This window comes from Enhydra lutris, unplaced genomic scaffold (assembly GCF_002288905.1).
Source record: "Enhydra lutris kenyoni isolate GAN:26980312 unplaced genomic scaffold, ASM228890v2 scaffoldscaffold4, whole genome shotgun sequence".
Taxonomy (NCBI): domain Eukaryota; kingdom Metazoa; phylum Chordata; class Mammalia; order Carnivora; family Mustelidae; genus Enhydra; species Enhydra lutris.
The window spans coordinates 25725847-25739895 of NW_019154088.1; the positions used below are offsets into that span (position 1 = coordinate 25725847).

General features: G+C 31.1%; 1 protein-coding gene across 2 annotated transcripts in view; it reads right to left on the minus strand.

The window, feature by feature from the left end:
• LOC111160711 (NOVA alternative splicing regulator 1) overlaps window positions 1-14049 on the minus strand; it is a 147699-nt gene that overhangs the window by 12098 nt on the left and 121552 nt on the right. Inside the window, exon 4 of one of the 2 annotated variants that reach the window (XM_022524027.1) lies at window positions 12379-12450. The exons of the other annotated variant lie outside the window; for it this stretch is intronic. Within the exon in view, the coding sequence (XP_022379735.1) occupies window positions 12379-12450 (72 nt within the window). The remainder of the gene's footprint in view (window positions 1-12378; window positions 12451-14049) is intronic. 2 annotated transcript variants of the gene reach the window in all.

Sequence of the window (14049 nt, forward strand, 5' to 3'; positions counted from 1 at the left end):
GTGTAAAATTATATGCAGACAAAACTGAAATGAAGGTAATAAAAGAAATCGAATTTCAGGTGAGCTTTTTTCACCTTACCATATAAACTTTGTCTTATTTTAATATTTTAAAAGCAGTGTAACAAAAGGAAATAAAAAAATTACTCTCAAACTAGGCTGCTGAATAAATAAATCTTGCAAGAGCAGAATAAATAATTTGTTTAAAATAGTTTTAGTAGATTTCCAGTATTCACTACATAATTTTTTTTTAGTGTTTATTGCATGCCAAGTACTGTTCTAGATGTTGGTGATTTCATAGAAGTAAATAAAAAGGATAAGGCCTCACTTTATGAAACTTATAGTCTGGTGGTATCATAAATACTACCAAATATTTAAATTTATTTTATAATATTAGTTGAGAGATGACAGGGGATTTAGAATATACTTTTAAATTTTAATAAGGAAACTTAAAATCATAGTTTTAAATAAGATTCATGTAATTAAAATAAATGCTTGTTTATGAAGACCACAAAGGTAATTTTGGAATTCAAAGATTTTTAAAATTCTGAGTTTATTCATGGATTTATTTGACACTCTATGATGTAACCAAACTAATTAGATATTTTTAGAAGTAAATGTCTCAACTATGTTTGAAAATCAATCTCTACTTAAACTTATGTAACTAGATAATTAATCAAAATTAATATAATTATGTTATAATTATATTATATAATAATTATATTATTATATATTATATATTATATTACCTTATATTATATTATATTATTAATTTATTATATTATATTATATTATAATTAATATAATATAAAAGGAACCTTTATAATTTGGGTTTTAAATTTTGTTTTTATAAATTTTTGATTAAGCCGTTTTTACCATTAAAATTATTATTAGGTGAAAAGATTGATGTGCCATATTTTTATAAGACTTAAGATATTTTGAAAGATATCTTTGAAGTCAAATATAGGTGCTTGTAGGTATTTTAGATTTTCTAATCTTGCTAATACATTTCTTATATTTAATTTTACCAATAATTTTTCTGAAGAAAATACTTTTTAAAAACAAATAAGTTTGCATTTCAGTATCTTACTAGTAAAATTTGATAATTTATTATCACAAATGACTATTGTTAAGAAAATGAAAATCTCATAAATTATTCTTATTTAATTAACACTTGGGATAAACAAATATTAACTAAATAAAAGGTTACAGAAGAATGTCTGTAATTTAACAAACTGTATTATTAGTCACAAAGCTAAGCTTTTTCCCTATGTAAGACTGAAGTAGTTTACTTCTACTATTTAATGAATCATAAATAAAAATACATTAATTTTATAACTTCCATTATTTGACTAGAAACAATTCACAGTTAGTTAATGAGATAGAAGACTTCCTTTTCCAGAAATATTTTTAAAGAGTAACTTAAAAACTGCATCATCTAATTGAAGGAAAAAACCAATAGGTAAATAAACACTTAAAATAAAATGAATTATAAAGGTATTAAGTTCAGAAGAAAAGATGTTTTTAATAAGATCAACTTATTATTTCCTAGAATGTTCCCTAATCAAAGACAAAAAAAAATTAGAAAAGTCAACAATGAGAAACAATTTTTTATTCTATAGTGAGCAGGAGTCAAATTCTCTCATCTGGCAAAACTATTCTTTAAAAGAAAATGCAAAGACATTGATTCCTATTTCTAAGCATTTTAAAAAAGAAAATTAAAATGTTGAAAATAAACGATAACTAGCCCTTTTATATGGTTAAATGGCTTTATTTGAAAGATTAGGAAAAAATCTATTTAACTGTACACACACACACAAACACACATACAGCAGAAGGACGAATACCCATCTGGAGCAAAGAGTAATCAGGGTTTTGGTTATATAAACACATGTATAATGTTCTGTCTTGAGAACATACTGTGGTATAAGAACTACTAAAACCAAGACTGCAAGGAAAATGTTGATGAAATACACAAATCACCTTTACCTAGTAGGCAGTCCAGAAAGACAGAGTATTGCAAGCCTGCCTACTTAGGAGCCAATGCCTGATTTATCTACAGTATGTAAAATAAGCAACGTTACAGAGTGACTATCCATTCTTTTCCCCTGAAGAGTACCACTGTCTTCAATTAAAATAGGTGAAAAGCCCTAGATTTCCCATAAACATGAATATATCTTCATATGAAATCAAAAGTGACTTTGGAAGGTCATATAATCTGGTATTTACCATATGACGTGTTATAAAAATATAAATTATGTGCTTTCAGCAGCCATCCTTGTCCTCAGGCAGATCCTCTGATTCTCATCACTGGGTGTGAAGAACACACTATCTATAGCATAGCAAATTAGCAAACTTAGAAGTTTGCAATGGAACAAATATGGTCAGGAAGCACTGATTTAACCCTTTTCCATAATTTTGGGCAAGAATATTGCTAAACAATCTTAAAAGAATACCACTTAATCTGTATATAAAGATATCCAAAGTGAGAGAACTCCTGACCAAACCTGGGAATCATCAAAGACTACTAATGCTATCTGAAAAGATAACTATCCTTTGTATAATAACCTTTCATAGATTTAAACTGTACTAGTTAGTAAACTCTACTGTTCTCAAAGCTAAACCTAACACCTACCCTTCAGCTTCTGCACAAATCAAATACTTTTCTTTAATATTTTTCAAATAAAGTGTGTTATTTCATGAAAAAAGTTTTCATAATTAAAGTTTGAGAGATGAAACAGTGTTAATATTGTACACAATCATAATCATTTTAGTCAACTAATATGCAGTTTTCATATGGTAAACAACTTCAGAAAACATTTCTCTAATTTTTTAAACATACATGCCCAATCTTGTGCTAGACCTATTAAATAAATACCTCCATAGGTAGTTTTGATGTGAAGCTAGGAATGAGAACCTTTGGCAGATTAATTAAGAAAGAATGAAGAAAAATATTGTAAATATTACACAATTTAATTTGACATAACTTTAAAATATGAAACAGTTGTCATTTCATTTGCTAGTTAATAAGTGCCTTCTCTAGGCCTGAACCCTCTCTCGTGACCCTTCTTGAAACTCCTCAATAAAGCATTCCACGACTATCAAAAGAAGGAGCCAAGTAGCTCAAATATATAATGTCAAAGATGGTCCAATCTTCCTTTTGGGAAATTCCCACTTTCTATTCTTTAAAACACAGTATAAATCACAACTGAAGGCATTATTTTCTCCATCTTGTTTTACATTCTCTTAGTTAACATTTTAAAAACAAAGTAGAGAGAAAACAAAAAAGTTAATAATGTTCATAATCCTTATCACCCTGATGATACACACACACAAGATGTTTTTTGACTATTAAACATAGGGCCATATGTTTCTTAGAAGCTTAATATTCTTTAGGTAATATATTATGAACACTATTCTAGGCCAAAGTATGAGGTTTTAACTCATTATTTTTAATAGCTTTACCACATAATATTCTGCAATACTATAATTTATTCAGTCGCTCTCCTGTTAAAGAGGTCAGGCTTTTTCCTAAGTTTTGCCACTGCAAATAATATTGTAATATACATCTTTTGTCTCTATATTCCTGTATATTGGTGCATTAAGTTTTACTGGATGAATTCTCAAATACTGCAATTTTGTAGCATTTCTTACTTATATCAACATTGTATAAGAATGATTATTTCCCATATCTGTGTCAGCACTTTTAATTTATAAATACACATGCACACACACACACACACACACACACACACGTTGTGTTCCCAAAGTATGTGTATTACTAACACACATAGAATTTTATCTATTTGTTAAAAAAAAGTAGAATGTTGTGATATTGATTCATATTTCCCTGATGCCTAGTGAGGTTAAATACGTTTTCATATGTTCATTGGATATTTCTATTTCTTTTTCTATAAAGTGCCTTTTCATAATCGGCCTATTTTTCTCCCTTTTCCCCCCCATATAGGAATTCCCTGTAGAGTTATTAATTCATTGTTACATGTGTGCAATGTATATTTTTCCAAAGATACTGCTATTTTTGCTTACTAATGGTGTAGTCTGCTATACCAAAAATATAAAGTATTTATATCCTAAATCTTAACTTATTCCTTTGTTTTGGGTTTTCTTCTTGCTTAAGAAAGCTATCCTCAACTTTATTCCAAACACTATAACTTACAGTTTCAATCTTGAATTCATTGAAATTTATTTTTGCATATTGTACAGGGTAGAGGTCTAAATTTATTTTCTTTCAGGTGAGTAGTCAAGTATACCAGCACCATTTATTAAATAAAACATCCTTTTCTAAAATGAATTAAAATGACACTTAAATATTACCCAGGACCAGACAGCGTTCTAAACACTTTTCATGTATTCATTCAATTTAGGGATCTTGACAACTCTACAAGCTAGGCACTGTTGTTACCCACATTTTACAATGAAAAACACAAATGGCAAAGTTAAGAATGTTTCCTCAAATCAGAAAATTAGGAAGTGGCAAAGATTTGATTTGAAGCCATGAATTATGACTCCAGATCACTGTTCTCTTACTGCCTAAATGATACTACCTTTCTTAATATATAATAAAATACAGTAAATTTCCGTGTGTACTGATTCCCGAAATCTCTATTATGTTTCACTAACTATATCTATGTGTTAATACCATTCCTTTTATTATGATAGTTTTATAGTAAATTTTAATAGAGTGAAGTATGTCATCCCACAAAATATTTTTCTTGATAATTCTTTTATTAATAATAGCCTTATGGTAATTCTTAGGCACTTGTTTTTCATATGGATATTAAAATCACTTGCCTTTGTTTCTCTCTCCTACAAAACTAAAAAAACTTGGAAGAAAATGAAAATTACAATACATTTGCATTTTAAAGTATTGATATTTTTAATCATCTCTTCCAAAATTTTTTTTTTTTTTTTAAGATTTTATTTATTTATTTGTCAGAGAGAGAGAGAGGGAGAGAGCGAGCACAGGCAGACAGAATGGCAGGCAGAGGCAGAGGGAGAAGCAGGCTCCCTGACGAGCAAGGAGCCCGATGTGGGACTCGATCCCAGGACGCTGAGATCATGACCTGAGCCGAAGGCAGCTGCTTAACCAACTGAGCCACCCAGGCGTCCCTCTTCCAAAATTTTTTTAAAGTCTATTGATTAAGGAAGTGTTTTACGTACTTATCTGGAAATTGTACATTCTCTTAATAGGGATTCTATGCTTTTTTGGTTCAGTTTATTCTTGGGAAATTTTGAAGATTTAGATATGTATATGATATACACCAGGAAATTGCCCTCAAATATTAGCAATTTTTTAAAATACTAGCATTTCATAAAGCTCTCCCTAGTAGTAAAGTACTTAAACTCTTAATGTATATAATAAAATTAGTAAGTTCACTTAAAAAGAACACTTGGATTTCACTATTTTTCTAGAACTTTCTCAAACACACTTCTAAAGAACACTACCTTGACATCTCAGAGACACACACATGCTGAAGGAAATGAAAATTAATTTTGATATTTTGGTAGAGAATTATGACAATTCTTGAGACAAGACTGGCTTTCAAACTGTGTTCTGAGTAACACAGAAGTCTAATGAAGAAGGCTTTGTCACTTTAACTTATTAACCTCTTTATTCAATACAGAAACACAAAAACACAGAGAACTAACTGGTGTTGCCAGAAAGGAGGGGAGGAAGGATAGGTGCAATAAGTGAAGAGGATTAAGAGTTACAGACCTCCAGTTATAAAATAAATAAGTCACAGAGATGAAAAGCACAGCATAGGGAATAGGGTCAATCATATTGTAATAACGTGGTGACAGACAGTAACTACACTTTTCATAGAATTGTTGAATTCACCATGTTGCACACCTTAAACTAATTTAACATTGTATGTCAACCAAACTTAAGTAATAAAAATTTTAAAAACACCCTTTATCCAGTTGGTTTATATTTTTGGAGAACTTATATTCAAAATTTCATTTGAAGAGATTTTCAAAAATTAAGTTTTAAACATACAGGCTGTAAGCCTGCTCTCCTCCTATTACTAGTCATTCAACAAATATTTATTGAGAACCCATTAAATTCCAGATTACTGCTTCTGATACATGAGAGAATAAAACAAAGATCCCTGTTCTCATGCAACTTACTTTCTAGGAAAGAGAGAGACGATACACAGCAAATATGACAATACACAAAGTATATGGTGTTCTATGAGGTGATGGGGAAAAACCACAGGAGTATTGGGAGAAGAGGGGGGCCAGTTTGCAGTATTATATAGGGTGGTCAGATAGGCCTTATTAAGTAGGTTTATTTTGAACTAAGACTGGATGGCAATTAAGGTGTTAGTCAAGGAGATCTCTAAGGTGAAGGACTTCATGCGGAGAGAAAAGCAAGAGATAACTGCTGAGGGGAGAGCATGCCTAATGGCTGCAATGAAAAGCAAGCAGGTCAGTTTGGCCTGGGGCAGAGTGAGTGGGGAGGTGAGGTAGGAAATGAAGTGAAAGAGGTATCGTGGTGAGGGCCAGATCTTGCAAGTTAATGGGTGTCATTAGGGATTTTGGGTTTTAATGAGTGAAATGGGAAACTATTACAGGTATAGGCAAAGGAAAAAAAAAAAACCTGACACATTTTAGAAGGAATACAGACTTTATGGAGAGCAAAGGTAGAAAGGTAGGAAACCATATATGGAAGCTGTTGCAATAATTCAGGCTTGATTTAGGGTAACAGCAGATGTAATGAGAAGTGATTAAGATTCTACACACTTTTTTAAAGGTAAAGTCACCATTATTTTTTAAAGGGACTGGACTTGGGAGTACAAAAGAAAAAAGATGAGGGTGAATCCAAGACTTCTGTTCTGAGCAAGTGGATGTATGGCACTGTCTTCCACTAAGATGGTAAATGCTGATATAGACGGAACAGGTTTGGGGTAGTTTTTGGATTGCTGAATTTTAGAAGCCTATTAGATATGCAAGTGAAAACTGCTGCACAGGAAACTGAATACAGTCTATAGTTTCACTGTGAGACCTGGATTAGAGATAAGTATGAACCTAAGTTATGTGGAACCTGAATCATACAATTTTAAGAGACATCTTTGGGAAATGCATTCAAAATTATGAACACAAAACTAGGTACAGTGTCTTGTCATAAGCTTGAGCAGGTGAGAAATCTTAAGGGCTAAGTTTCATTGGTTCATAATAAACCCATCTCACACTGAAGACATAAATTTTACAGGTTGTCAGCATATGAAAGCCATGGTATTAGACAAGGAGAAAAGAAAGTATAAATCCAGATGTCATTTCAAATATTAAGATGTGGAGCACTCCCAACATTAAGTGGGATGAGGGGAGGAACTAGCGAAGGATGCTGAGACAAAGCACATGATATAATGCAGGAGACAAATCATGAGTGTGCAGTATCCTGGAAGCCAAGTAAAGAAGGCACACCAAGGAAATGGAAGTGATAAATTATGACAAATATTGCTGATAGGCCAAGTAACATGTGGACTGAGAACAGACAACTGGAATTAGCAGTGTGGTCATCATTGATGTTGTTGGCAAACACGGTGTTGGTGGAATGGTGGAGGAAAAAAATCTTGCTGAAGTGGATTTAAGAAAGAACGGGAAGAGAGATACTGGAAAAAAGTAGAGAAAATAATTTGTGAATTTTGCTACAAAGGAGTATAAGGATGAGGCATTAGTTGGTGGGGGAAGTGGGATTGAAAGAAGTTTTGTTTTGTCTTTTAAGATGGGAGAAAAAAACATATATGTATGCTGATGGGAATGATTCCACAGAGGCAAAAAACTTGAAAGATAAAGAAGAAGGAAGAACTGCTGAAGGGATGTCCTTGAGTAAAGGAAGAAAGATGAGATTTAACGTGCAACTGAAATTACTGGCTTTTGGTAGGAGATGATAAGATAATAGCAGAGAATGTAGAATATGTGGGTTTAAATACTGGCTCAGTGAAGTAGGAAGTAAGGTCATCAGTTGGGAATGGGGATGGAGTAAGAGATATTGTAGGGTCTGTTATGGGAATTCTTAGATAGCCCCATGATCTCTGCCTCCTTGGTGCTACGTTTTGTGCATTTCTCTCCATTTGAACGTGGGTGAAAATTGTGACTTGGTTCTAATCAACAGAATGTGTCAGAAAGACGGAAGGTCAGTACTGTGATTAAGTTATGTTGTATGGCAAAGGAGGTGAGAAGTCACTCCTGTATTTAGGTTTAATATATAAGACTCCATCTTGTAGCACACACTGAAGAAAGATTCTCCTGCTGGCTTTGCAAGATGCAACCAGCCATGGTCAAAGTGCCCCCTGGAGAGAGTGTCATACTGCAGGGAACTTGGGCAGCCTCTAGAATCTGAGGTTGCCTCTTGCCAATAGACAGTAAGAAGTCAGCACCCTCAGCCATACAACTGCAGGGAACTGAATGCTACCATCAACCTGGAACCACTTAAAAGGGGATTAGGTTAGGCTCCAGTCAAGCTTCTAGATGAGAATGCACTTCTTCCAGTACTTTTTGCAGTTTTGTGAGACCATGAACAGAGAACTCGGTGAAGTGCCTGCATTTTTGACCTATGGAAACTATAAGATAATAAATGGGTGCTGTTTGATTCACTGCATAATTTGTTACACAGCAAAAGTAAACTAACACAGGGGTTAAGAGAACTAACGAAATAGCCATCTACAAAGTAAAAAAGTGAATGGGCTTATGACTGAAAGAATTAAAGGTCTAGTTGAGATCTACAGTCATGAATTTAAAGAAAGACCAGCTGAGTTTTGCCTGTGTTTTTCTGTAACCACAGCAAGGGTGCTAAATAAGAGTCACCTACTTTCACGTTTTATTACATCTTAGTAAATAATTTCAAATTCATCAGTAAATAAGCAAATGTCTATAAATTACATATTTTTGCAATCATTATTTTTTCTTTTTCTCTTCATGAAATTTGAGTAGACTTCCAGGAGAGCTAACAACCAGGAACCTAAAATTAAAGCTGGAATTTAATTTTTAGTACCACTGACTGATTAGCAAAACCATTTTGTTGAATTTGGAAGTGACTGAAAAATTTAGTATCAATAACTTAAAACTGATGATCAAACCCAACTCAATGTTTTTTATTTTGTTTTAAAGGTTTTTGAAAATACATTGCTTAAAGAATCTAATTATATTTATTATATCTTTATATTTACTTCATACTTAAAATTCCATATGTAAGAAATTTCAAAGTTGTACCTTGCAATATGTGACACATCAAAAAAAAAAAAAGAAGTCCAAGTTGTAAAACTATTAGTCCTACTAATGTTTCCTTCTTATTAGCGAAGTAATAGCAGTTTGCTTTATCATTAGACAACATACAACTTTGTACTCTCACTAGTGAAGAAAATAACTGTAGAGCAGTTTAAACTATCTAGAAAAAGAATACAGAGACTCTGCTTACATAAATATTTTGGAGCTAAAAAAGCAGCAACACTAGTACCTTAGAATTCTTATTTAGAGGGGAAACTCAGTTTTCAAAAGCTCTTTGCTATGCCATTTACCGTCTTAAAGAATACTCTTTCTTTTTCATATCACTTGAAAGATATTTCAGAAAAAAAATAAAATAAACATAGCCTAACATTTATGGTTAACATTACATTCTAGATGCTGTACTGTTCAAGAACAATAAATTTATTTCCTTCTTCAACCCTATGAAGATGTTACTATTATTTGAATTTCCAAAAGGAGAAAATGAAACCCAATTTACTCAGCAAGTAAGTGCCAGAACAAGGATTTGATCATTGGCAATTTGGCACCAGTCTTGACTTATAACCACCATTCTGGAGGACTTCTCTTTACGAGAGTCCTTCAATTTTCAGTGGGAAATTATTATAGACCCACACTACTGTAGTTACAGTCTGCCACTCTGACCTGTGGAAATAGTCTAACCTGTAGAAACATGAGGGTAGAAAAAGTAAAATTTAGTATGTACTGAAACATGTAATCATTTTTAAAAGAATAGAAAAGGTTTTAATGTTGAAACTGCAATAAAACTTACTCTTTGGTATATTTTCCGTGCTTTTTACTTTCGGGTTTTCTGAAAAAAATAGTCCCTTAGACCTTTTTATCACACTACTGTGATAATGTGACATCACTATAACATAGACAAACTATTTATTCTGGAAATAGAAATCAATCATATCTCATTTAGCTCTTATTGATGAAAATAACACAAACAGTTGTCTGGACGTATTTTATATTGGTTTATAAAAGTTCACAAGGAAAAAGTTTATAGTTTTAACAGCAGAGGGTATCATATTAGCTGTAACACATAAAAATAATTTTCTTACGGGTTTAAAAGTTCATCTTAATTGTGGAGACATTAAGATGATTATATTAGAACCCATTCTTCTATCTTGATTACTTTTACAGATCTAAGCTAATATAGTGTGAATCTGAATCCACTGGGAAATACTGAGGGAATAAAATGATCACAAACTACTAATAAAATGATGGACAATGACTATAATTCCTTTAATAAATTTAAGAATCTTGTTTTGTTCTTCTTGTATATCTTGCCTCATGTTTTCCAGGAGATATTATGCTTGTTTGTATAAAAACAGAAGAAACCAGAATATAAATAAAATATATTTAACAACTATAACTGCATATAGTGGAAGAAGTACAAAACCACAATGAATTACTATTTCATATATTAGAAAAAGAATTGGCAGAGGTGGACACAGTAACATATCTAGAGGGTTAAAATATTAGTAGACTTTATAAACTAGCCTTTTTAAGAAATGATTTAACAGAAATTCACATGCACATAAAACTAAACAAAAGAAAATACAAATCTAATTTCAAAGACAAAATTACTGAGATAGTTTTTCTTTCCAGATCTAGGATTTTTTACGTTGTTCATTCAGAAAAATCATTAGTTTTGTTTTTATTGCTGCTGCACTCATTTGTCTTGTTTTTGTGTGGAAAGTAAAGAATGATAAAGTATAAGAGAAATAATTAAAAAATAAAGTTAGTTGTTATCCCTATAGTTTTCTATATCATGTAATTAAGGTTCACTTAAGAGATAAGGTATATAGAGTGAAAATGCATAAACACTTTTTAATCTCATGCATTAATATTACAAGCTTTGTTCTCACTTTACATTGTATCATTTCCTTCAACAAGAAGTGCTGGGATTCATCACTAGAGATAATGTAGTATTTTAACCAAGTTATTGGGACTAAAATGTGAGTGTTATAGTTTTGTCTAAAGGGAATGCTACTGCATAAAATGACAATCAATCTCCTACTTTGCTTCTAGCTATTATTTTAACATTTTTCCTGAGGTCGTAAACTATTAAACTCAATAAATAAGCAAAATTATTCTGACAGTCTTAGATAGGATTACATGCAAAAGGCAAATTTAACTTAGTTAGCAAATATAGTTCAAAGTTAATAATTTATTGGTCAACTATATGAAAAATATTTAAAAAGATAAGCTTTTACTTAATAATTTAATAATCCCATAAGGCCTGTATTAACTGAAAAAGTAGAAATATTAAAGAAAATAACATCTCTCACCTAAATGAATCTCAACTCAGACAAAATGAAAATGTGTTTAATCATTTTAATGAATATATTTTCAACATTTGTCAAATACAGTATGGCTCTGAATTACATAAAATATTTTAGGTGATTTACTCAAATGTGCCAAAAATAACTACATATTTGAAAAATGACCTACAAATATTCGGTACCAAAACAATCATCAAATCAAACTAATATATTTCTGATTGCAAAGTCTGCCACTCCACCAAAGAAAATGGTCATACTAAATTAGAGGAATATATCATTTCCTAATTTGTAAAACAAATAAAATTATCACAAACACCAATTTTCAGTTACTTTTGGATTGCTAGAAATGTTTTTCACTGAAAGTTGAAAATTGTTTACATAGTAAGGCATGTCTGAAATAAAAAACAAATGAAAATGCATTCACTTTTAAAGATATACCTTTGCTCAATAAGTCGTATTTATACATTTTTTTACATATATGATACTTTTAACTTATATACCAATAATTCTAAGAAGAATAAATAATGAAGATTATAAACAGTGACTCAATGAATAACCCACAGAGCTCCATAAAGTCATAATTTTAAGGGAAAAATCCCAAATTCAAGTAGTCTACCTTCTGAATATATTTTTGTTATCTAAAGTTAAAAAATGCATAGAAATTTTCAGGAATAATTGATATTTCTTTTTCAGGTTATTTGGAATCTGATTATGGTGCACATATGTGAATGAACGAATACATCCTTAACCCACCATTATCTTTTTCTCCAGTGTGCAGGCAATCACCCGTGAAAAGTATGGTGTAGATGACAGGATGATACTGTACCTGATTAGCTCTGGAGGTGGTCATGGGATCAGATGGAGAGGACTTGGTGGTAGTTGGGGAAGATGGCAATGTCTGGGAACAAAGCAGTTCAGGAGCAAATCAACCTTTAAAAGCCTTAAACTGATTATTTAAATAAAACAAAATAAAATAAAATGTAATATAACGAGAACAAAATCCTATGAACAAATTTTTCTCCTACTCATTCAAATTTAATGGAATTTAAGATCAATTAAGTAACTAATGCATGTAAATATGCATGCATAAGCATGTAAAAATAAATTCATGACTTGAAATCATGATGGTGACTGATAAAAATTCACATGAGTATTAAAGGTATCCTGACCATATTCATGAATAGTAGTCTCTTTTCTTTCCCTCTTTTTTGTTTGGGGGAAAAGAGATGTCAAACAAAAATTCAAGAAATTCAATGAGTAAAACTGAAAGAGTCATTTTCCTATCAATGAATACAGTCGGGGATTGGAAGAAGTGGTGAAATGAAGTTTACTTTGGCATAAAAGCATCCACCTACTTAATATGTTGAACATCACCAACAAGTTGATTCCACATGAATTTAGGGATCCATACTTAAAAGCAACTAAATTTGCAGTTCTGAGTTCTTAAATCACATTATCTTCTAAAATATTAATTTTTAACAAATTTAGAGCCCGTCTGAAAATGTAAACATTAACCTCATATTAATAAACAAGTAACTAACAGCATTTTAACAAATTGCCATAATATTTTTATCATTTATGTTGAAGACTAAATATTTAATATAAATGTATTGTAGCATTATCAGCCTGTGTTGAAAATAAGCACAAAAAATTAGGAATCATATTTATTGTCCACTTCATTCTGAAATGCTTCTACATACTATATATAAAATATATATATATATATATAAAATATGTTGTACAAGACCATAATCTACTTGTTGAACAATCAATTAATATATTTTAAAAAACTTCTCAAGTCCAATAGAATAACCTTGAAGTATAAGAAGTTAAACTTTTTTTTAAAATATATTTTCACTTAGCAAATAGCATTGCTTAAGTAGCACCCTCAATAGATAATATTTCCTAATAGGTGAAATGGGGTAGTTTTATAGTATAGACACTATTCTGTGTGGACATTTTGTTTTATGTTAATAAATATGCATCAAAATTACTCAGATATGAGCAAAAGCATAACTTTAAAGGTTCAGCAATGTGAGCAAAAGCAGATAAAATTACTTTATAAAATCACATTTCTTCATTTGAGATTTCAAAAGTTCTGATTTGAGTAGAACAAAGCAGTTAAGCATAAACGAAAGGATAGGAAATTCACAGGCTTCTACTTAACTTACTGTTCTCCCGTAACAAAGTAAGATTGGTTCTAACAACAAATCATGTTATACATAGTCCACTCCTCAAGTGATTCCTGGTTCTTCTAAGTTAAAACCTAAAATACTTTGAGGAAAACTAGACTTAATGTTGAGTTATACCAAGGTTTTTATTAAATAGTATTTAAAAAGGGGACAGGAGCTACATTCAGAAATAAAAACCTCATAAAAGAAGAAACAAAATCTTCAAAACTTTGTTTTCTATTTCACTCTTCGTAATAAATTCCCATGATTTCTCCAGAGAGACTTTCATTTTCAGTTATTAAAAATTGCTCTAATATTTTCTTTTC